General features: G+C 40.6%; 1 protein-coding gene across 1 annotated transcript; it reads left to right on the top strand.

Moving 5' to 3' along the window:
• The first annotated feature begins 417 nt into the window (after positions 1-417).
• Positions 418-24,610, top strand: LOC141342373 (angiopoietin-1-like). Its single transcript, XM_073846812.1, has 9 exons — positions 418-994; positions 6,791-6,946; positions 7,135-7,256; positions 8,158-8,390; positions 8,911-9,038; positions 10,157-10,258; positions 20,846-21,012; positions 21,281-21,411; positions 21,559-24,610. Exons 1-9 carry the CDS (start codon positions 671-673, stop codon positions 21,717-21,719), a joined length of 1,524 nt encoding a protein of 507 aa, XP_073702913.1. The 5' UTR covers positions 418-670; the 3' UTR covers positions 21,720-24,610.

Raw genomic sequence — 24,610 nt, 5'->3', positions numbered from 1 at the left:
CTTCAATAGTATAATTAATAATAATAATTTTCTGTTCTAAGTCACTGGCTACTGTCAACTTTGTTTGTCAAAATTGTCCCTATACTGAATCTTGAGTTTCGTAAATACTTGTACATACCTACAGTATTCACATTTTTCTAGTTGAGGTTAATATTCTGCCAAACCATTAATCATCGCATCATTAATCAAGCATCATCTTTGCACTATATAGAGGTAAATGCACTTGTCTTACGTGTCTATTTCTGCTATAAAAGTGAACACACACACACTGACACACATACTCTCGCTCACATTCTTGCACAGTCACACAGTCTCTCTGCAGTTTACTCTTACAACACTCAGACCCCTTTAAAATACACACACACGCACACTGACCAGCCGTCTCTTGTCTGAACACACAGTCTACAAAACCCACTGTTCCCTCTCTCACACACATACAGCACATGCCTGGAGTTCGCTTTGAAATCTACTTTGTGGCAATCACTTGTTCTGTGGTACTGGAGCAGGTCAGAGGATTGGCGTCTTAATGGTAAACACTTCAATTTAAGAACAGCAATTATATGTAGTGTCTGGACAAAAATGGCTTCTCTGTATATTCTAAACACGTTTATTTAGAGATGATCACTCATTTAGTCTGTAAAAGAAGATATATACCAGCTTTATCATAAAGATGAAGATTGATGTTCTTCTGCATCTGACTTTATTGCTGGTGAGGACATCGAGCATTGAAGATTTACCTGTGGACAAATTAGCAGATGTTTCTGGTGGCACCAGTCAGCATTTAAACTCTGTTCAGCATGGAGAATGTAGCTACACCTTCATTTTGCCAGAACCTGAGGAGAGCAGGACTGGTAGCTGGCCAGAAGGACAAGATGGTAATTATGGAGGTAACAGTGTCCAGAAAGAATCTCCACAGGGGAAGCAAAGCCGCTTAAACCAGCAGATCCAACACCTGGAGCTTGCCATGGAAAATTATACCCACTGGCTTCAAAAGGTAAGTCAACATGACATTTAATGTGCTGTTGTTGACCAAAGCACTGCTAGTGGAGAGTGAATGGATCACACACTCTTTAAAAATAAAGATCGTTTATCGGCATCTGTTGCTCAGTGAAGAACATTTAACATCAATGAAATCTCTTTATTGTACTAAAGGTTCTTTATAGTGCAAAAAGGTTTCTCGATATTATCAAAATGTTTTTCACACTAAGAAAAAAAAAATGGTTCTTTTCACTAAAAGGTTCTTTGGAAAGCCCAAATTCTGCAGCATCGCTGTACAAATGACAAGACATCTAATTTAGGCATATTTAATGTACAAATAAATTGTGTAATTTTGCAGAACACATTTATCTAGCATATTACTGAAGGTTTTTGTTGTAAAGTGGGTTTAAATCCCAGAGCACACATAAGAATGAAACACTTCAGGCTCAGTTCTGAATCGATCATTTCTGTGTCTGTTCAGTCTCAGGCATTTATAAAATGTCAGGCATTACTTTGGGGAACAGCTTGACAGTTGAGGATTTGATCAGCCTCATTTCCTGCTTTTCGTGTTACAGTCTATTGCAGCATACTCTAACCAAAATGATCATAATTTTATCATATATACAGAGCTGGATAGTAACTAATTATGTAATCATATTCCAAAAATTAAGTGCTTGTAATTAAATTAAATGACATTTTAAAATACTCAGAATCAGACTACAGTTACTTTGCCATTGATTGCATGATTACATATTATTCACACAATAATAATAAATTATTTACAATTTACTGATTCTGCCTAATTTAAGTTTTTCATCTTTTATAAATTTTCCTTTTAAAATCCCACCTATACAACTTATACAATTATATACATTCAGAAAATCCTCCAGTTTTGTATATCTCCGAACATTAAAGCAAATTTTCAAATAGACTTTATCTTTATTACCAAACTGCATAATAACAAGTCTAAACAAGTACATTCTTACCTAAAAAAACTCTTAAAACTACATTTTATAACACAAAAAACAGCATTATTTATAAAATTATAGAATTTGGGTGTCAGGTACACTTGCTGTGAGAAACACTGCAAGCAAAATCACTAGAATATTGCACTCCTCTCAGCCAATCAAATTCAAGGACCAGAAAGAAGTAGTCGCAAATTCTTATGAATTTATACAATATAATTTATACATTTTTGTATCATCCAACTGAGAGGTTAGATGTATGGGTAGACCTTCAACTATTCTTTTATTCATTAATTTATTAATTTATTTATTCATTCACATTTTGTTTACAGAAATAAATTCACTCTTTATATTTAATAGCTCAGATCTCATGAATTCATACAAATTTACCACCAATCCAACAAAACATAAAATAGTTTGGTTACACTTCATTTAAATCCTTAATGCATTATAAAGTAGCTTTAATGCATTAATTTAAGGTTTTTCACTGTTTACTGATTGTTAAATATCATAACTATCATACAAACTAAATCCAGTGTTCATGTGTCTAAAGTGTTTCATTCTACATTCCCAGTAGGTTCCCAGTCATAGACATCAGCATTGCTTAATTTGTATTGCAAGATATTTTTTTTGTCCAGACTGCACAAAGAACTGACACTAAATTCTTTGTTCTTCACACAGTGACCCAGGTCAAGGGTTGAGAGGTGTGCTTGTGGCATTGTATAAAGTGACAGGATGCCTACATGCATACTAGAGGCCGCTTGTGAAAAAGAAGTGTGCTTAATTGTATTGACCGTGTACCTGCAGTGTCTATCAAAACTAAAAACAAAACAAAAAAACAACAACAAAAAAAACATTAATTATATTTTCTAATGGGTTATAGAAGTACACTTGTTGGCTAACATGAAGCACATGTTAAGTTCTTAATTATATTTTAAATGTTGTGTTATTTGATATATGATTCAAAGTTAATATATTTTAAATGTACTAAATTGCAACCTCATTAACATACAATTCTAAGAGAATGACATTAAAGTTTTAATTTACCATAATGTTTGATAGTCGACTTTATGAATAGTCCATCCACTTTAAGACAATAGTAGTTATTTTAATACTACTATTAAAATACTACTATTATTAAAAAAGTTCTACTCAACTGGGTCAAAAAAGCACTCTTACGGTAAGCAACCAATTGAATTTAATACAAATTTGGACCATATGTTTATATATGTTTTCATTTCCTTGTGGAGCATCTGCTGACCAATGCAAATGCGCTTCCCATTGCTGTATGCACAACTGGACTGCTGTATTCCCTCTTGATTTTAAACTGACATGGCTCCTTCCACACCTTCAAAATTGATTTTATGCATTCCTATCGGTTAAGCACTTCATCAGAGCTTTCTTAAGTGAGCGGGTTCCCCAATGGGCTGGATTGTGTGTTTCTAGGCTCTTGGGGGAGACTTGATCTGTCCCTAAGAAAACACCCTCTGTCCCCTTTTCAATTTCAATTTGAGCCAAAACAGTGAGCAGTGAGCATTGCGTGAGCTTTCAACCATCCCTTAGAGACTATGTTCTATGTGAAATAAGAGGACTGAAGATTGAAACACTGCAGCAAATACCCAGTTTTATAACTAATATGAAAATAAAATATGAAATAATGAAATAAACTTTCATACTTCCACTGTATGCCAACATAATGTATTTTTAGTCAGTAAATCCACTTGACGTTCCACTGTATGAATCTCTTGAGACTCTTTGACGCTATGCTAGATATGAAATTATCCTTAGTAAGACAAAAAGTTGGCTGTTTTATGATGTTATACTGTACTATATGTTGCAAATGTAATTTCATCACCATTATTTCCATCCCAGACTGCTATTAAACATAATTTATGATGATTTACCTCAGATAGCACACTAATGCTTCTGGTTTCTGTATTATCTTGACCTATTGAAAAGTCTTCTTGTCTTCTACAGGTTTGTAAATCACAGCCCCTGCTCTCTTAGCACTGATATACTCTGAAAAAAGATTGTGACTTGTTTAATCCCTGCCTGTGGCTATTAGGTCCAGTTAGCACAATCTTACTAGGATGCAGGACACTAGATAAACACATCCTGTTACAACACTTCAGCTGAGTGTTATGCACTCCAGGCCCAGAGGACATACAGCTATCACTTCAATGCAGCGAGTATTTATACATCTTGGACTCCATCTCACTGAGAGCAGCTGAAAATATCTCTTCCTGTAAACACTGTACAAAGTGCTGATAAGCAACCCAGAGAATGTGCCAGTCCTGAAGCGGTGCTCTGTGGGATGTTCAAATTATCTTTGTTAGTCAGAGTAAGCAGAAGTGTCATAATATCATTACATGTTTTGATATATTCAATTTGTAACTGATAAGTGCTTGGGTAAAATATTATATAATGGTATTTGTTTCTGGTACAACCATTACTGGCATGTGTACAAAATCAAGCATACAGCCATGAAATTTCCAAGACATTTTAGTAGAATGGAGTTTCTGTCCCAATATGACAGCGTTTATGTACACAAAGCAAGGTAATGTAGAAATGGTTTGGTGTGGTAGAATTTGACTGCAAAAGAAACAGAGACCTGCCCTGAACCACATTTAGTTTAGTGACATACAGTAAGGCTGATCACAATGAAGAAATTTAAACTAACTGATCTCATGACAAACCTGTACCTGTAGAATTTTTTTTTCGCAAGATGCGAAATATGTACCAATAAGTACATATCACTGCAGTTTTCAACAAAAATGAGCACTAAAGATGGTAAAACAGTGAGGACTTGTAATCGTTTTTGTACACAGTTATTGTTACAGCTTCATATGTTTCACTTTACAGACTTAACAAGCTTGTTTGGTAGCTCAGTCGGCATGGAATTGGACTTAGGATCCTTGGGTACGAATTCTGTGAAAGGGTTAAAACATGGTTCTGTTTTTATGTCTCTTTCGCTTTTGTTCACACTATCGTGTAGATTTAGGTGTAGTGCAGATGCTATGTTATTTTAAAACATCACAAAGCTTTAGAGTTAAGTGCCACTCAACGGACATTTCAGGTCAGAACTGCGGTGACAAAACTCTTGTTGACAATCACAAAGGTCAGACGTCTCTTGTAGTTGGCCACCAGGTTTGCACACATCTCAGGATGGATTTTGTCCCACTCCTCTTTGCAGATCCTCTCCAAGTCATTAAGGTTTTGAGGTTGACAATGGGCAACTCAAACCTTCAGCTCCCTTCACAGATTTTCTATGGGATTAAGGTCTGGAGACTGGCTAGGCCACTCCAGGACCTTAATGTGCTTCTTGATCCACTCATTTGTTGCCTTGGCCGTGTGTTTTGCGTCAATGTCATGCTGAAATATACGTCCACGGCCCATTTTCAATGAGGGAAGGAGGTTCTCACCCAGGATTTGATGGTACATGGCCCCGTCCATCGTCCCTTTGATGTGGTGCAGTTGTCCTGTCCCCTTAGCAGAAAAAGACCCTCAAAGCATAATGTTTCCACCTCCGCTGGGGATGGTGCTCTTGGGGTCATAAAATCTGATCGATTGATTGCTTCTGTGGACAGGTGTCTTTTATACAGGTAACAAACTGAGATTACGAGCACTCTCTTAAAGGGAGTGCTCCTAATCTCAGCTCGTTACCTGTATAAAAGACACCTGGGAGCCAGAAATCTTGCTGATTGATAAGAAATCAAATACTTATTTCACTCATTAAAATGCAAATCAATTTATATCTTTTTTGAAATGCATTTTTTCTGGATGTTTTTGTTGTTATTCTGTCTCCCACTGTTAAAATAAACCTATGATTAAAACATTTCTTTGTCAGTGGGCAAAAGTACAAAATCAGCAATTGATTAATAAAACCGAATAAAAATGTTTCACAAAAATACAAAAATATTATTCAGAAATGTTAATGTTAAGTTTTGCACCGCTTGACATTCTACATTGTGAACTAACATTGCCTTGTCATAAAAAAATTGAATTATCTGATATTGTGTAAGAAAAGTGCTAAGTTTTGGCTTTTATTTCACAGCACATTTCTGCATTTTGATTGCACAACATGACTTGATTTTTCAAAGATAAACATCAGTAAAGTTTTAATACAGAAATTAAAATCATACTCATGATTTATATTCAAGTCACTGACCCATTTAAAGTCATGCTGCACACTCATATGACTACAAGTACTGGAATTATAACTATGGGTGTCAATAGTGACACAGACACGTTTAGGATTAATTGAAATGCCAAGAGAATCAAAAGTGGACTAATGCCTGTGTGTAGAAGTGATCCAGCTGAACACAGTCCATCATTTTGGGATCTCTGCAAAAGCACAACCGCAGCTTAGTTTTCATGCAGATTGCCAGAGCTAACAAATATGTCTACATTTTATCACCAACATGGGATTACAAATAAACTTTGTCTTGCAGCTGTTTTGTTATTTTAACTGGAGGTTTTAGATAAATATTCCTCATTCAATGGAGTTTTTATCCCAATTCCCCTTCAAGAATGAGGTACTGGGCATCATATTTAAAAGTATTTCGCAAAAAGACATTACTAATGATGCATTGGGTGTTTGAGGTATTACGATTAAGATTCCTCATTGTTTTTTTCTATTTGGTTCCCACACTTTAAAATGAGAAAATTGACAATAAAATATAATAAATATCATCTCATTCAGAGTGTGTGTAGCTGCTGATTCAGACCAGGCTGATTCAATCTCACATACAGTAAAGCTGCAAGTATTTATATATAACCATATATAAAGATGAATGAATGTTATTCTCCTGTTCACTCTTTCTCTCTGCCTGTGTTTTTGCATACAGATTGAGGTCTTTGTAAAGGACAGTCTGACAGAAGATACAACACACCTGCAGAATAGTGCTGTACATAGTGAAATGACAGCCATGCTGGATCTTGGCACCAAACTGCTTTCCCAGTCCACCCAACACATCAGGAGACTAACAGACATGGAAACACAGGTGTGAATACATATCCAAAATGTCCAAAGGCATTAATCATAACATGCTAATATTGGCTCAGAGGTTTTCTTGGAAAATCATGAATTTACTTAATTAGATACTGTTTTGTAGTGTGTTGTTAGCTACAGGGAACTATGAAACTGAAAAGTCTCTAATAAAAACTCAACTAATATATCATTACATAACAGGTTTTTAATCAGACTTCCAGACTGGAGATTCAGTCATTGGAAAACTCCTTGTCCTCCAACAAACTTGAGAACAATCTGCTTCAGCAAACCAGTGAGATCAACCAACTTTGGGAGAAAACAGAGTAGAGTGTCTTTCATTTACACTTTTTTGGCACTTTTTTTGACACATCTTTCACTTACACTTTTTTTAGAGGTTCAAGCGCATAGCACTGAAACACTACTGAAATTTTCAGAATGGCCAAGTGTCAGAAATCTCCATGTAAAACTGATCAGGCGGACCAAACCGTAAGTCGTAGAGACTTCAAACTTGGAGGGATGGTAGTACTCATACCATCTACAACGTCACTAAGACTCACACCAATCGGCCTGGCAGGGAGACTACAGCGTTCAAAAGTACATAGTCACTCATAACTCCTAAACTGTTAGTTACAGGCTTAAGTGTCTTATGTCATTGGAATCCAATTTGCTTATTGGCTATTTTGTTTTTTTGAAAAACCTACTTGCAAACTAGTCCTAAGTTTTTAGCGATCAGAACCAAATACATGCAGAAAGAGTTTCTGAAAAGTGAATATCAATAATTATATAAAAAAGTGTGAACTTTTGACTCGCCGTCGCAACGGCAGGCCTATAACTCCTGAGTGGAATGAGATATCTTCACCAAACTCACGACACTTATGAAAGAACTCATTAAAAAAAAAAAAAAAAAAACACTTATGAAAGAACTCTGAAAAAATAGCGGAGCTTGGCCACTTGGTGGTGTTTTCTTTGGTAAATGACCTTAGAAATTGGTCATAGATTCATGCATACACTAGATCTTCCCATTGTACGATCAAATCCAATCATAGGTGGCACTATAACAGTCATAAACAAACAAAAAAAATATATATATTTTTCATATTATCTTTTTTTCATATTGCTTAAATGCCTTAAAGCGCTTGAACCTTTATTTGGAGATAAATTTTGTTCTTGTTGTTTTCTGGAAATTGTTGAAAGCAACACTGTTCTATTCATATCTGTGTTCAGCACCCTAGAGCAGCGTATGCATAACATTGAGGCACGTCATCGTGCAGAATTGGGTTGGATAAATAGTGAGCGGACAGAACTCCAGAGACTCCTGGCATCCCAGAGCTCTTCAATACAGAGCCTGGAGCTCAATCTAGAGCAGGTCATCACCAACAACAGCGCCCTCTACCGTGAGCAACTACAACTGCATAGTACCATCAATGATCTGCTTAAACTGTGCTCAAAGAACAAAGGTAAACACATTGGTGATAGAGTTACACACTGCATCAAAAAATACAAGATGCCATGGAGAATCTGTTAAGAATTTGTTTCCACAACATATTCTTACATTTGTGAGGTCACAAACAGTGTATTGTACTGTCATATCCCATGATTAATTTCTTAAAATCTGTCTGCTTTCCATCAATTCAAATGTGACTGGCCCACATCAGGATCCTTGCAGACCATAAATAACCTTCTTTGCTGCCAAGTTTTACTTGGATCTGAAAGATTGCGTGAAATGTCACAGAGCCGCACACTTCCCACGTCCCACTTCAACCTCCATACACTGACATATGAGGCTGAGCAGTTAGAGCAAGTCACATATATAGAGATGGATTCATTCACTTAAGCTTTTTTGGATTCAGTTGCAAATGTCTAATTTGTATAGTTACAAGGCTGAACAACAAGTATTTGTGGTTGATGTAGTTCTCTCTGTAAAAACAAAAACTGAATGCAGTCTTTACTTTTTATATTTATGCTTGTTTGAAGCAGTGAGTCCAAATGTTTTCAAACAAATGGATGAGCAGAGAAAATACAGAGACTGTGCCGAACTCTTCCGGGCTGGATTTAACAGGAGTGGAATTTACACCATCTACATTAGCATGCAAGACATGCATAAGGTCAGTCTAAATGGGATCTGATAACACAGCTACAGGAATCAGGCCAAAAGTGTTACATTGTCATGTTTTGGGGTGGATGTTTCCCCATGCATAACATTACTTTCCATCTAAAGGGAAGTTTGTACATTTTTAGATTTAGATTAAATACTTCCTCCTTCCATAAGTGAATAGACAGCTGTGAAGAAGTATATTGTTGTTGACTTTTACTTTAGAATCTACCTACTGTTTTTTGTGGTGCTTTCCACATTACCAACATACTCTGTTGGCAATGAAAACTGGAGTATTGGTGGCGAATTTGTATGATCACATGTATGTTTATTTGTACATTGTATGATCACATTCTACTCTGCTTACACCCAAAAGCGGTTTAGGTTTAGACTTTGGTGTAGTATATTACATAAGATATGACATTGAAGAGAATTAATATGCAGGCACAACAGTGGCTGTTGAGTTTTATAATAGTTTCAACCTGTATAGCATAGACTTAGAATAAAACATGGGCAACACACTGACTAAAGTCATAACCATGCACAAAAATTAGAAATCTTATGTTTGTTTTTACTGGAGTAATCAGCCTACAGTATATCTGTGTCAGAGTACACTGTATCAGGCATTGGCTAACTCAGGAAAAGCAAGAGCTGGAAATATCCTTGGCTGAACTCTCAGAGTAACAGCTGGGTGAATGCTGCACTCCAGAACTCAGACTGCTTGTACTGGCCTTGTAACTTATTTCTGAGTTCTGGTGCTTTCAGTGGCATGCCCATCATTACATTTAATCTGGTCGATGCCCATATTAGCAAAAGAGCAATGTACTATTTCAAAAATTAATCTGCCAAATTTATGCTACCTTAAGTGGAAAATTGTGAATCTGCAGTAGTAATTTTAACTTGCAGTAATTCAACATCTTAAATGTAATTCCTGATTAAGTAGATCATCAGTATTCATAAATTCAAGTAGCTTTTGATGGTCATTTTGATTTGTTTACATTGTAAGATCATTTTCCACTCAAACAATATACTTTTATGCTTACTATCAGCTTTTTAAGTACTGTTCTCTGAATTTAAGGAGCATAAATGTCATAAGCCTCTATCTTATCCTGTTGTGTCTCATCCTACTAGGTTTATTGCAACATGGAAAGTGCTGGTGGGGGCTGGACTGTCATACAGTTGAGGAAAGATGGAACGTTGGACTTCCACAAAACCTGGAAGGAGTATAAAATGGTAAAATGCAGTCTTATGGAGTGAACCAATAAGTTATTAAGATATTAGAAATGCCAATAAATGTCACTGGACTCCAGCAAGGTTTATTATTCCTCTGACTGAAATTACGATTAAGGTCTTGTAAAAACATATTAGGGCACATCATTTTTGAACAAAGAAAGCCAGCAGTGCAGTTCAGGAGTACAAAGGATATTGAAAGAACAACTCACTGGTCGGTTTGTACTTATTAGCAGTGCTGATCGAGGCCTGGCATAACTCCCAGAAGTGAATAGCCTGGCACACACAAAGAGGCATATAGCAACTGCCATCTTGATTTGGCTCATTGAGAGACATGATTTGCCTATAGTACGGACAAGCCAATTCTCACATTCTGATCCTTTTATGGGTAATATCTCCATGATACAGTGCAGCTGTCACAAAACAAATGCTTTTAAAGGAGAAGTTCACTTTCAGAACAAAAATTTACATTAAAATTAATTAAATGTACTCACCCCCTTGTCATCCAAGATGTTCATGTCTTTCTTTCTTCAGATGTAAATAAATTATGTTTTCTGGGGAAAATATTTCAGGACTTTTCTCCATATAGTGGACTTCCATGGTACCCCTGAGTTTGAACTTTCAAAATGCAGTTTAAATGCAGCTTCAAAGGGCTCTAAATGATCCCAGCAGAGGAAGAAGGGTCTTATCTAGCGACAGGATTGGTTATCAAATGCTTGTCTTGTCTAGCTAGAAAAACTCCCATCTCATTATTCCTCCAACTTCAAAATCATCCTACATTGCTGGGGGCGCATCATTTGGGGGCACCATAGAAGTCCACTATGTGGAAAGAAATCTTGAAATGTTTTCCTCAAAAAACATAATTTCTGTGAGTAAATCATCTGTAAATGTTTGCTCTGGAAGTGAACTTCTCCTTGAAGACTTTATGAAAAAAAAGTTATGGAGTTTGACTTTTGTCAAACACTAACTCAATATTCTAAGAATTAAATTGAGAGAAATACATAGCCCATTACATGACATGCTAGGGGGAAAAACAACATATTCCATGAATTAGTAATCTGTTCCTGGTAGGCATGCATGAAAACGTACAAAATTCATACAAATTCACCATCAGTTATTACAGTCAAATTATAATCTTGAATTCTCACAGGACTAGGTTGAACTAGGCAATGTAACAAATTGTATCCCAATGAAGATGTTACATTTCAGAGGGTTTTTGTGTGTTAGATTTATTGAGTAGAAACAGTGATAAAACTTTATTATGATAGTCCACTTTAGACATTCTAATAAGCAGAGATGGGCATAAATACATAGAAATGTATTTAAAATAAAAATACAAAATACTGAGTGGAAAAATTTATTTAAACACAAATACAAAATACTGTGTAAAAATATATTTAAATACAAATACAGTATTTTGTATTTTTAAAATACACAAAATACATGTGAAATTGGCCATCAAGTGCATGCATCCCTATTAGGCTGAAATATATCTGGACATATTCTAAATGCAAAACAAAAACATTTAGATGTGTACTACTGATTAGAAATGATCTTCCCTTCTTCCCTTCAAAACTACCCCCCCCCCAAACATCTTTTATTACGTTTTATCTCCATCATGACTTCAACTCAGTAACAAGAACTCAATAACACAAAGTTGATAGACACACAAACGAAGATTTTTAACAAAAACCGGTGCAGTCTGTCAGCCATATAATGGCAATGGATGGGCACCAAACCTTTAAAAGTAAAAAAAAAAACCTTGCACAGACAAATCCAAATTACACCCTGCGGCTCGTGACGATACACTGACGTCCTAAGACACGAAACGATCGTTTTTTGCGAAAAACTGAACAGTATTTATATAGTTTTTTTACCTTTGATACACAGCCACATCCATCTATCCTGAGCAAGAGTTTAGCATCCGGCTCATGACATGTGAACGTGCTCTGGCGTAGTATACGCAAACACTGGAAGCAATCTGTCGCATGTAAACTACACTCATTGTTTACACAGTGCACAGAGATTGTGGGTATAGCGGCTATTCAAAATGGTAATAAGTTGCTCTTATCCTGATTGTTCGATCCGATTTAAAGCTAAAAGATTACGTTTGCTTGCGCAAACTCATCCGGGACTTTTCACTGATTTCCCCTTACGGTGTTTGCGTATACTACGCCAGAGCGCGTTCACATGTCACGAGCTTGATGAAAAGCTTGTGCTCATGACAGATGGACGTAGCTGTGTATCAAAGGTAAAAATGATATAAATACTGTTCAGTTTCTCGCAAAACCTGATCGTTTCGTGCCTTAGGACATCAATGTATCGTCACGAGCCGCAGGGTGTAATTTGGATTTGTCTGTGCATGTTTTTGTTTACTTTTAAAGGTCTGGTGCCCATCCACTCACATTATTTGGCTGCAGACTGCACCGGTTTTAGTTAAAAATCTTTGTTTGTGTTCTGCTGAAGAAACAAAGTCACCTACATCTTGGATGCCCTGAGGGTAAGCAGATAAACATCAAATTTTCATTTTTGGGTGAACTATCCCTTTAATGCAGAAAATTGAGAAAAGTCGCTGATCCAATGCTGACTCTGCTGCAGGCAGCTCACGTGCATGAGTATTAAAAATGAGTAATTAAAATTTGATGTTTATCTGCTTACCCCCAGGGCATCCAAGATGTAGGTGACTTTGTTTCTTCACCGGTTTCCCCTTACAGTGTTTGCGTATTCTTCGCCAGAGCGCGTCCATGTAACGAACCGAATGATAAGCTTATGCTCAGGACAGATGGACATTGCTGTGTATCAAAGGTAAAAAATTATATCAATACTGTTCATTTTCTCACAAAAAACGATCGTTTCGTGTCTTAGGACATCAATGTATCATCATGAGCCACAGGGTGTAATTTGGATTTGTCTGTGCATGTTTTTTTTTTTTTAACTTTGAACCTTTTCACACGTGAGTTTAAAATATTCTATCTAACCCCAAAGAGTGAGTTCTCTTACGAGAGGTCTCTCGTACTGCGTAAGAAGTATCTTACGCTAGGGGAAAATCCTTTTCTGCGAGATATTGAAGCCAAAAATTATCCTTAATTTTGAAATAATGTAAAGCGCGTTGCAGCAGCATACAGACATAGGCGAAACAGCTTGCGCGCCTATTGGCTGCTCTGCGGCAACTGCAGCAGCCTATTAGAGCGAGGCCTGACGCGACGCCAGATCCAATGGGGGCATTTCGCGCCCTTTGCGTCGCTTCGCACCCTTTTCGTAGCTTCCCGCCTAAAAGGGCGTGGTCTAGACCTATAAATATCGCTCATAGGCAGCTATTATCTGATTTTTCATCCTTCAAGCGAAGCACACGCATCGCTGGAGCCGGATAAGAAGCCGCCGTTTGACTGCAAGCATCTCAGCGGGACGAGCCACTGAAGCTGCTGGCCACGCCGCCTTCCGTGCCTTCCTGCTGCGCTTTCCGGCGCCTATATCCTTTATAATCTACAGTGTGTGTCGCCGCTGCGAGCAAAGCGTCTTTTTAAAGATGCCTTCATACGGCTCGTGCAGATGCCAATGGTGACTCTGAGGACTTGCCTTGCCTTCTTCACTGAGACTGCTCCCCCGCCCGCCACGGTGTAGCGCCGTAAAAAGCGCCGTGCCCAGCGGGCCCCGGAGACTTCCCCCAGCCGACAAAGCTCGCCGGTTTGCCCGCCTGCTTCATCGACCTCGTCAGCCTCTGTTCCGGACGTAAAGCGGCCGCTGTATGCCACCGCTTCCATCGACGCCGCTGACGAGGGGGGCCATGAAGGAGGAAGAGGATTTCCGTTTCCCGCCAAAGCGGGAACGCGCATGCTGTTCAGAAGAGGCGATAGCAGCCCACTTATGTCTGCCCTCCGCTGGACGGCGTGCTAAGTCGGCCCTCCCCTCTAAAGCTTGCCGTCAGACGTCAAACCTGCTTCGCCGCGCTTTCGCCGCCGCCTAGCCGCGTCAGCGCTGCGTAACATGGTCTCTCACCGTTGCTGAGAGGAACCCGTGGTTAACGCTTTCTGACGTTTTTCTCGTCTGGCCGCCGCCCCGCCAGACACGGCCCGCGGCCCAGGATTGAGTTGAAACCTGAGCCTCCAAAATCATCCTAGCACAACTGGGAAATCGACGGTGTACGAGTCCCGCTGTTGCCGGACCCCCACCAAAGTTATTCGCTCGTCCAGTTCCAGGAAATGTGACTGTTCCAGTGTTTTCTGCAGCCAACAAACCGGCTCCGTCGCCCGTTTGCCTGCACACAAAAGTCGTTCCCACGGCTACACAGATAAACCCCCAATAAAGTGTATTGTCTGGTGTCCCGGCCACGGCCGATGGTGTTTCATGTGTCGTAAGAATGCCCACTAACCAGTGCTCATCTCTACACACAGGCACAGCGCACATAAAATCGACACAGATCGATTGCGCTTCACAACCGGCCACGGCCGATGGTGTTTCACGTGTAAGAATGCCCACTAACCAGTGCTCATCTCTACACACAAGCACAGCGCACATAAAATCGACACAGATCGATTGCGCTTCACAACCGGCCACGGCCGATGGTGTTTCACGTGTAAGAATGCCCACTAACCAGTGCTCATCTCTACACACAAGCACAGCGCACATAAAATTGACTCGGATCGATTGCGCTTCACTCGTGGTAAATATGCCCGCTTCACAGTGGCCACAGACACCACATTATGCACGTCAAACGGTTTCTGTGAAAACGAAACCAAAAGTGCATTCGCTCTACGCAGGCGAACGTTGTTTGGAGTGTGTTAAATGTGCCCGCTGCCCCACAGCCACATCCACACACAGACATAATAGTTCCCGCTATCAGCGTGCCCCATGCCTCAAATATCACGAGCACGTTTTGCATGAAATCAGCGTGCATTCGCTCCATGCAAGCGAACGATGTTTGGAGTGTGTTAAATGTGACTGTTCCAGTGTTTGCTGCAGCCAACAAGCCGGTTCTGTCGCCCGCTTGCCTGCACACAAAGGTTGTTTTCACGGCTACCCAGATAAACCCCCAATAGAGTGTATTTTCTGGAGTCCCGGCCACGGCCGATGGTGTTTCACGTGTAGTCAAAATGCCCACTCCTCCAGTGCCCATTTCTACACACAAGCACAACCTGTCATACAGACCCTGCGCACATAAAATCGGCTCAGATCGATTGCGCTTCACATGTGGTAAACGTGTCCACTTAACAGTGCCCACAGACATCACATTATGCACGTCAAAAGGTTTCTGTACAAACGAAACTAACGTGTATGCAGGCGAACGGTGTTTGCAGTGTGTTAAATGTGCCTGTTGCCACACAACCACATCCACACACAGACATAATAGTTCCCGCTATCAGCGTGCCCCACGCCCCGAATGTCACGAGCACGTCTCTGGTGCCACAGCATACCGAAACCACTCCGTTAATGAAAGAACGGAGCGCGCTTCGTATTCAGCCTCTAGCTATTCATGCAAACGCATGGGAAAAGCTTCCAGGGGTCTCGAAATGGGTGCTGGACATTATAAAAGGAGGCTATTCGCTACAGTTTCACCGACGCCCGCGCCGCTATACAGCGCGCGTCGAGACCACAATGCAGACAGAAGCAGCACACCTGCTTCGAGCCGAAGTGGCGAAACTATTGAGCAAAGGGGTCATAGAGCCCCTTTTCTCAAGCTCAAAGCGAAGGGGGGCTGTACAGCAGATATTTCCTGGTACCGAAAAAAGACGGGGGTCACAGACCCATATTAGATCTAAGGCAACTGAACAAAGCGCTGGTGAAGCGTCGGTTCAGGATGCTCACGACCAGAAAAATCCTCGCGCAAGTTCGCTAAGGAGACTGGTTCGTGTCAGTGGATCTGAAAGACGCGTATTTTCAAATACAGATAGCGTCACGTCAGAGGCGATTTTTGAGATTCGCCTTCGAGGGCCAGGCATATCAGTACACAGTCCTGCCGTTCGGTTTGTCCCAGGCACCCCGTACATTTACGAAGTGCATGGACGCAGCGCTCGTTAACTCTCAGACTGAAAGGCGTGCGCATACTGAACTATTTGGACGATTGGCTGATTCTAGCGCAGTCTCGCTCAGTGCTTGTACAGCATACGACCATGTTACTCGATCACCTCGAGAATTTGGGTCTCAGAGTCAATTGGGCGAAGAGCTCACTGTCCCCCAGTCAGAAAACTTCCTTCCTGGGCACAGAATTGGACTCGCTGTCAATGATAGCGCGGCTGTCACCACAGCGCGCAGCAGACATTCAGCGCACAGCGGGCTCGTTCCGCTGCGGCGCGTCTGTCCCGCTCAAAAAAAAATTTCAGAAAATGCTGGGTCTCATGGCCTCAGCGTCATCAGTTCTGCAGCTGGGTCTGCTATGTATGCGCCCACTGCAGTTCTGGCTAAAAGCGCGCGTCCCGCGTCAAGCGTGGGCGCCCGGTCGGCTTCGTATCACGGTCAATCAGAAATGTGTCACAGCCCTGAATCCGTGGAGAGCAATCGACTGGTACCAGTTAGGTGTAAGCCTGGGGACTTCCTCGAGAATAAAAGTGGTGTCTACGGACGCGTCCACCTCGGGATGGGGGGCTCTGCTCGAGGGCAGACCGTCTTTTGGCCAGTGGTCAGAACGGGAAAAGCTCCTGCATATCAACTGCCTCGAAATGCTGGCAGTACAGAACGCGCTGATGCGCTTCTGTCCCCAAATAAAAGGGAACCATGTATTAGTCCGCTCGGACAACATGTCAGTGGTTTCCTATATAAATCGCCAGGGCGGTCTCAGGTCCAAAAACCTATACAGACTTGCAGAACGCCTCCTGGTATGGGCTCAGCGCAACCTGCGCTCGCTGAAAGCAGCGCATGTGCCGGGGCTTCTAAACATAGGGCCAGACAGACTGTCCAGGAACAATGTTCCAGCAGGCGAATGGTCTCTACACCCACAGACAGTACAACTACTGTGGAAAAAATTTCGGCAGAGCGGAAGTAGACCTGTTTGCGTCTCCGAACAACGCTCACTGTCTGGAATTTTACTCAAAAAGCAGAGACGCGCTGGCCCACGAATGGCCCCGCCGTCATCTCTATGCTTTTCCCCCCGTCTCTCTCCTACCTCAGGTGATAGAGAGGGTCAGGGAAAAAGGATGTTCAATACTGCTGATAGCGCCGTTTTGGGAAAACCAGCCCTGGTTCCCAGCGCTGATGCAGCTGACGAGCACTGTCCCGTGGCCGATACCAGTGAGGAGAGACCTTCTCTCTCAGGCCAGCGGCTCGATTTGGCATCCTCACCCAGAGCTGTGGTCCCTTCATGTCTGGGCCACCAGCGAATATATGATGAACTCCCTAAAGGAGTATTAAACACGATCACGCAGGCTAGAGCCCCGTCTACGAGACGGCTCTATTCCTCAAAATGGTCAGTGTTTTCGGGCTGGTGCGCAGCTCGCGGCTCGTCACCCACTAACTGTGGTGTGATGGAGGTGCTTTCCTTTCTACAAGAGCTGCTGGACAAGGGCAGAACCCTGTCCACGCTCAAAGTCTATGTGGCGGCCATAACAGCGTTCTCGAGCACAACGCTAGGTCAGTCAATAGGAAGGAACGATTTAGTTATTCGCTTCCTGAGGGGAGCTAGAAGACTAAATCCCCCCAGACCTCCCACAGTCCCTGTATGGGACCTTTCTGTGGTACTAGAGGCCATGAAAGGTGGACCATTCGAGCCTCTGCAGACGATTGATTTGAAATACCTGTCTCTTAAGACCGTGTTTCTGCTGGCTCTCGCTTCAGTGAAGCGCATAGGGGATTTGCACGCACTCTCTGTGAGTGCGACGTGCATGGAATTTGGACCTAATGACTCTAAAGTCATACTCAAACCCAAACATGGTTACGTTCCAAAATCACTCAACACACCGTTTAGGGCACAGGTCATCGCGCTGTCAGCCCTACCGGTCAATGATGAGGAAACGGACGCGAGCCTCCTATGCCCAGTCAGGGCATTACGAGCTTACGTGTCTCGCTCGTCTGCTTTTAGACAGACAGAGCAGCTTTTTGTTTCGTTTTACGGGCGTCCCAAGGGACTGGCCGCGTCGAAACAGAGCTTATCCAGATGGATAGTTGATGCTATTGCGTTGGCATATGCTTCCAAGGGCATGCAGTGCCCGCTAGGTGTCAGAGCACATTCCACGAGGGGCGTGGCCTCATCGTGGGCGTGGTCGAGTGGGATTGCCTTGCAAGATATTTGTACGGCGGCGGGCTGGGCCTCTCCGTCTACATTTATAAGGTTTACAGGCCAGATTGCTGTCAGTCTAGATGTTCAGTGTTGTCTGACCTGATGTTATCAGCTTGGAATGCTGCGTCTACTGAGCACAGCTCTAGGGTCGACAGTGAAAGTGATAGCACAAGATGTGTCTGGGCAAACTGTGTGAAGACCCTTATTCTTACGTCAGCTCAGGCCGTAACCCCCCCTGTATGTACGTTTACTTAGCGTCTGAGTGACGCTGCACTATGTGGAAGAGTGCGGCGTTGCCCCTCCCTCTTCCCCGGACTCCCTGTGAGTTCTATAGGTGATTATGAACTGTATGAACCCCGGGCTTTCGCCCTTGGGTCTTTGGTGTCAGATCTCAGCATGCACGGCGTTTTACACTGGGTCCCCTAGCGTAAGATACTTCTTACGCAGTACGAGAGACCTCTCGTAAGAGAACGTACTCGGTTACTGACGTAACCTCGGTTCTCTCTAGAGAGGGAACGAGTACTGCGTATCTTGCCGTGCATGCGCACGCTCTGGTTGCTTTGATGATGAAAAACCAGATAATAGCTGCCTATGAGCGATATTTATAGGTCTAGACCACGCCCTTTTAGGCGGGAAGCTACGAAAAGGGCGCGAAGCGACGCAAAGGGCGCGAAATGCCCCCATTGGATCTGGCGTCGCGTCAGGCCTCGCTCTAATAGGCTGCTGCAGTTGCCGCAGAGCAGCCAATAGGCGCGCAAGCTGTTTCGCCTATGTCTGTATGCTGCTGCAACGCGCTTTACATTATTTCAAAATTAAGGATAATTTTTGGCTTCAATATCTCGCAGAAAAGGATTTTCCCCTAGCGTAAGATACTTCTTTTTATTTACGTCAGTAACCGAGTACGTTTTTTTTAGGCGACCGTTATTTTAGAATGTTTCGCATTACTGTTTCCATGGCGACGCGTCATGTGACACACCGCAGCCACAACAGCACTGTAAGACACATAGATCGCTTTTATTTCGTTTTTCCTTTCTTATTATTTATATTCACAAGCATGCTCACTATATTATGAAATATCTGATATTCCGATTTCGAAATATGTGCAAGTAAATGTATTTCAAAGTTCAAACACTTTTATAATGACCGCGTTAGTTGATCTATACCGGGTGATGGGCGCCGCCATGTTTGTTCGCGCTGAATCCGAGCTGTGGCATACAACACGCAAATTCATCATCTTCTCCCGAAAGACATTAAAGTAAGTCTCTGGTGAGCTGGGAGAAGAGGAGAGTGAACTTTATAGTTACCTGCATAATCTGTATATGATATCAATAAAATATGTTGTCAGAATATATTTGTAGGATCATTATTGCCGCTTCCATAGACATCAGTGTGTATTTTACAAACTATAAATGTATGGTTTTGCTAGTACTTATGTGTATTTAAATGTCTGAAACCTAAAATAAGCATTATATGGTTGAAAACACTGAATAGTTGTGATAATATGACAAGCACTCAGCGCGTCCGATCTGGCTCAGCGCCAGCCAAAGCGCCAAAACCGATTTGAATTCAGCAGCTGATGACGTGATGCGGCGAACGTTCTAATCACACCGGTGTGATCGTACGCTTCAGGGACCAGCCAAGACAAATCACACGGGTGTGATCGTACGTGCTAAAGGGTTAAAGGTCTGGTGCCCATCCACTCCCATTATATGGCTGACAGACTGCACCAGTTTTAGCTAAAAATCTTTGTTTGTGTTCTATTGAGGAAACAAAGTCACCTACATCTTGGATGCCCTGGGGGTAAGCAGATAAACATCAAATTTTCAATTTTGGGTGAACTATCCCTTTAAGGTTGGGGGAGGGGTGTGTCTGAACTAAATCAGCACCCTGGTAAAGAGGTTGATAGGCACAAAGTATTTTATGTATTTTGAAAATACAAAATACTCACCTTTAATGTATTTAAATACAAATTACATTAGATTTTTCCCAAAGGCTTTACAATACAAAATACAAAATAGTATTTTGTATTTCAAATACGTATTTTAAACACATTTATCTAAAATACTGCCCATCCCTGCTAATAAGAATATGTAAGTTCGTAACTACATGTGATGAAAATTCTAAAGTATTGTTTGAGCTGGCTATTTAATATAAAACTAACTACAAAAACAGATGATTTGTAGGTAAAGAGTCACCATGAAGGTTGGCCTCTAAATCTAAAAGGCATGGGAAGATTTTACAAAAGCTTATAAATAGGATTGTACAAATTCATAAAATTCTACATCAGTCCACTAAATTATAAAATACTTTAAAAAAATTTCAAGATAGTAAGTCTAAACAGAAGAATTCAATGGAACAAATGTCTGTGTGTTTGTGTATTTCAGGGCTTTGGGAGTCTGACTGGAGAACATTGGTTAGGAAATGAGCTGGTGTACAAGTTGACCAATCAGAGGCAGTACACTCTTAGACTGGAGCTGACAGACTGGGATGGCAAATTTGCCTTCTCCCTATATGACAAGTTTTACCTGGGTAGTGAGAAACAAAATTACAGGTAGAGAGTCGGGTGAATTTACTAAAATTTAAACTCATGCAAACTCTAACGCATGTTAGAGAGCTCTCACTGTCCTTTATACAGACAGTATTGGAACTTCATACTGTAAGAAAATAGTTTCACAAGAGTCAACCCAGCATTGTTTGATGACATGTGTTGTAAAAACCCTTTAAACATTGCACTACTTTTCAAAAAAAAAAAAAAAAAAAAAAATGCGGTACTGTTTTCTGTTATACTTTCTTATTCTCTGTCTGTCATTCTGTGTTAGGTTGTTCCTGAAGAGCTACAGCGGCACGGCTGGCAGACAGAGCAGTCTGGTGATAAATGGGGCTGACTTTAGCACAAAAGACATGGATAATGACAACTGCATCTGCAAGTGTGCACTCATGCTTACAGGCGGTAAGTAGCTGTGCAGGGGCAAAGTTGATTCTTCAGTGTCACAAAGCTTCATTGTCCTTGAATAAAAAAATCCTGCTAGTACACTTTTTCAATCTTTCTATCTATCTTAACGTGACTGTCTTTTTTTTATATATTGTTCTTCCAAAGGTTGGTGGTTTGATGCCTGTGGTCCATCAAACCTCAACGGCATGTATTACACATCTGGGCAAAATTCAGGCAAACTTGATGGCATCAAGTGGCACTACTTCAAAGGTCCCAACTACTCTTTACGTGCCACCACCATGATGATTCGCCCATTAGACTTTTGAGAATCTGTCATTAAGTGTGACATACTTTGCCACAATTAATGAACTTGTTTGCTGTGTAACCGGTTAAATATTTGAATCATTCTAACAAGGTTAGTAGTCACAGGAAGAAGGAAGTGGGAACCAGCAGATGTTTAACATACATTTAATCACAACATAAACAAACACAAAACGATAGTAAAAAGCAGCTCCTCATGGACGATTGCTGCACAAACATAATACAATAATACATAATACAACGACATCCGTGGGACTTGAGACCGGTGTGGTGCAGGTATTGCTCATTATCATTTACTCCACCGGCCTAGCTCCATTCCAATGGCTCTCAGCTCCACCCTACTTATTACGATCAAGTTTGTATGGAAAATGTATTGTCAAATATGTTTTAAACAGTCTGTTGTGTTGATGGAACTCTCTGAGGGCTTGACTGGATGATGTCTTCAGCTTTCAGGAAATTCATGAACTGGTTTCTAAAGTTTATTATGTTACACTTTATTTTGATAGTCCACTTAAGACATTCTACTAAGTAACTTTGCAACTACATGACAACTACCAGTCATCAGTCATGAGAGTATTAGTAGACTGTCTGCTTAATATCTGCAAACACTTTATTTTGATGATTCCCCAACAGACATTCTATTGACTATAAATAACTTTGCAAGTACATCAACTTATTCTATTAACACTAAACCTAACTATTACAATAACCTAACAGTCTGCTAATGGTTTAATGAGAGTTAGTTGAGTAGACTGAGCACAGTAGAGACACTTTCTGCTTTTATCACTACACAAAAACTAGATACTGAAATGAAGTGATTTTTCCATTAATAATAGACAGTTGAAACATCACATAATTTGCATAGCACATATGTAAATGTGACTTTTAACCGATTATCTTAACACTGTACTAAACAGCATGTAACACAATAGTGCACCAATCCGGGTACAGTTGATACACTGTCTCAACCTCAAACCACTGACATACTTGCAGGTTTCTCTAGATTATTAAAAGTCCTTGCATGGCACAATGTCATAAAAGTCAGTAACATTTGCAATGATATATGTTAAGTTTAACAATTATAAAAGAATAATTAAGCTATTCATTGTAAAAGGGATAGGCTATGGTGAAATAAAAATCTCACCTTGGAAAAAAAAAACTTTTGCCGATATCTTCAGAGTAGAAAAATGCACACATTTCAAATTTCCCACGATCAAAGAGAACACTAATTTTCATGTGTGGAGCAAAAATCATGGCTCGGGGTTCCTGTGTACGCAAGTTATTTAAGTTATTTTAATGTCTCAAGTGTACTCAGTCTACCTGTCCAGTATTAACAGTACTAACTCTGAGAGTTAGAGTTTTATCCCACCGGAAGTATTGCGTGAAAACTTATTACGTCTGTATAATTTTGGAGGCTTTACGCATGCGCAGTAAGGCGAATTTGATGTCTTCCTACGTTTCAGTGTGGATGAGAAACTTTTGGAAAATGCTTGGAAACGCTAGTGTGGACGGAGAGTGTTTTAATATGAAAATCCTTTTTCAAATGAAAATCCGTTTTCAAATGTATCCGGATTAATGCAAACGTAGCCTGAACCTTATTGTTACTGTCATTTACTCCACCAGCCTTGATCTCTTTCCATAGCTCTTAGCCCTGCCCACTTGTCACAATCAGGTTTGTGTGGGAAATTAAATGTCAAACTGCCATAATTCTTACATGTTCCTTATCCTTTTCTCATGTTGTTCATTGTGTTCTTTAAATATTTTGTTGTGTTGATTGAATTCTTTACTGAGGGCTTGACTTGGTGATGTCATGAGCTTTCAGGAAATTCATGAACTGTTTTTTTTTTAAAGTTTATTAGGTTACACTTTATTTTGATAGTCCACTTTAGACATTAAGTAATTTTGCAAAAACATGTCAACTGCCAGTCATTAGAACAGTGGTTCTCAATCTTGGTCCTGGGGGACCCCTGCTCTGCACATTTTGCACGTCTCCCTTACCTAACACACCTGATTGAGATCATCAGCTCATTAGGAGAGAGATCCATGAACTGAACTAACAAGCTGAAGATCTCAATCAGGTGTGTTAAATAAGAGAGACATGCAAAATGTGCAGAGCAGGGGTCCTCCAGGACCAGGATTGAGAACCACTGCATTAGAGTATTTGTAGACCAGGGGTCACCACACTCAGTCCTGGAGGGCCGGTGTCCTACAGAGTTTAGCTCCAACCCTAATCAAACACACCTGAACCAGCTTATCAAGGTCCTAATAGGTATACTTGAAACTTCTAGGCAGGTGTGTTGAGGTAAGTTGGAGCTAAACTCTGCAGGACACCGGCCCTCCAGGATCAAGTTTGATGACCCCTGTAGTAGACTGTCTGCTTAATATCTGCTAACACTTTATTTTGATGGTTCTACTGACTATAAGTTACTTTGCAAGTTCATGTCCACTTATTCTACTAACCCTTAACCAAAACATGTAGTTGCAAAGTTACTTATAGTTAGTAGAATGTCTAAAGGAGACTATTAAAATAAAGGGTCACTGAAAAGTTTAACTCATGAAAATTCGAAAGTATTGAGTTTCATATAAAAACTTGTACAAAAACAGATGATTTGTAGGTAAACCGTCACCATGAAAGTTGGCCTCTAAAACTAATGGGCATAAGCATCTTACAAAAGCTTACAAATAAGAAGAAATTCATCATGTACAAATTCAAACAAATTCTACATCAGTTTGCTGAATTCTAAAATACTTTTCCAAATATTTACAAATTGTCAAGATAGTGTCTAAACAGAAAAGGTCAATGTGTAACTGTGCAATTGTCCAGTTGTATTTGGTCACAGTCAAAAAAGAAGCTTAAGCACAAGCACTATTAAAACACACACACATTAAAAAAGTA

This window comes from Garra rufa, chromosome 9 (genome assembly GCF_049309525.1).
Source record: "Garra rufa chromosome 9, GarRuf1.0, whole genome shotgun sequence".
NCBI lineage: Eukaryota > Metazoa > Chordata > Actinopteri > Cypriniformes > Cyprinidae > Garra > Garra rufa.
Note: the sequence above shows the minus strand (reverse complement) of the source record. Positions and strands in the feature narration are given on the sequence as shown.

What these genes read in the sequence shown, in the direction of transcription:
- LOC141342373 (XM_073846812.1), top strand. Translation starts at nt 671, where the DNA reads ATGAAGATTGATGTTCTTCTGCATCTGACTTTATTGCTGGTGAGGACA. An exon ending in CAACTTTGGGAGAAAACAGA is followed by an intron (nt 7,257 to 8,157) that starts GTAGAGTGTCTT and finishes ATCTGTGTTCAG; the next exon opens with CACCCTAGAGCAGCGTATGC. An exon ending in ACTGTGCTCAAAGAACAAAG is followed by an intron (nt 8,391 to 8,910) that starts GTAAACACATTG and finishes TGTTTGAAGCAG; the next exon opens with TGAGTCCAAATGTTTTCAAA.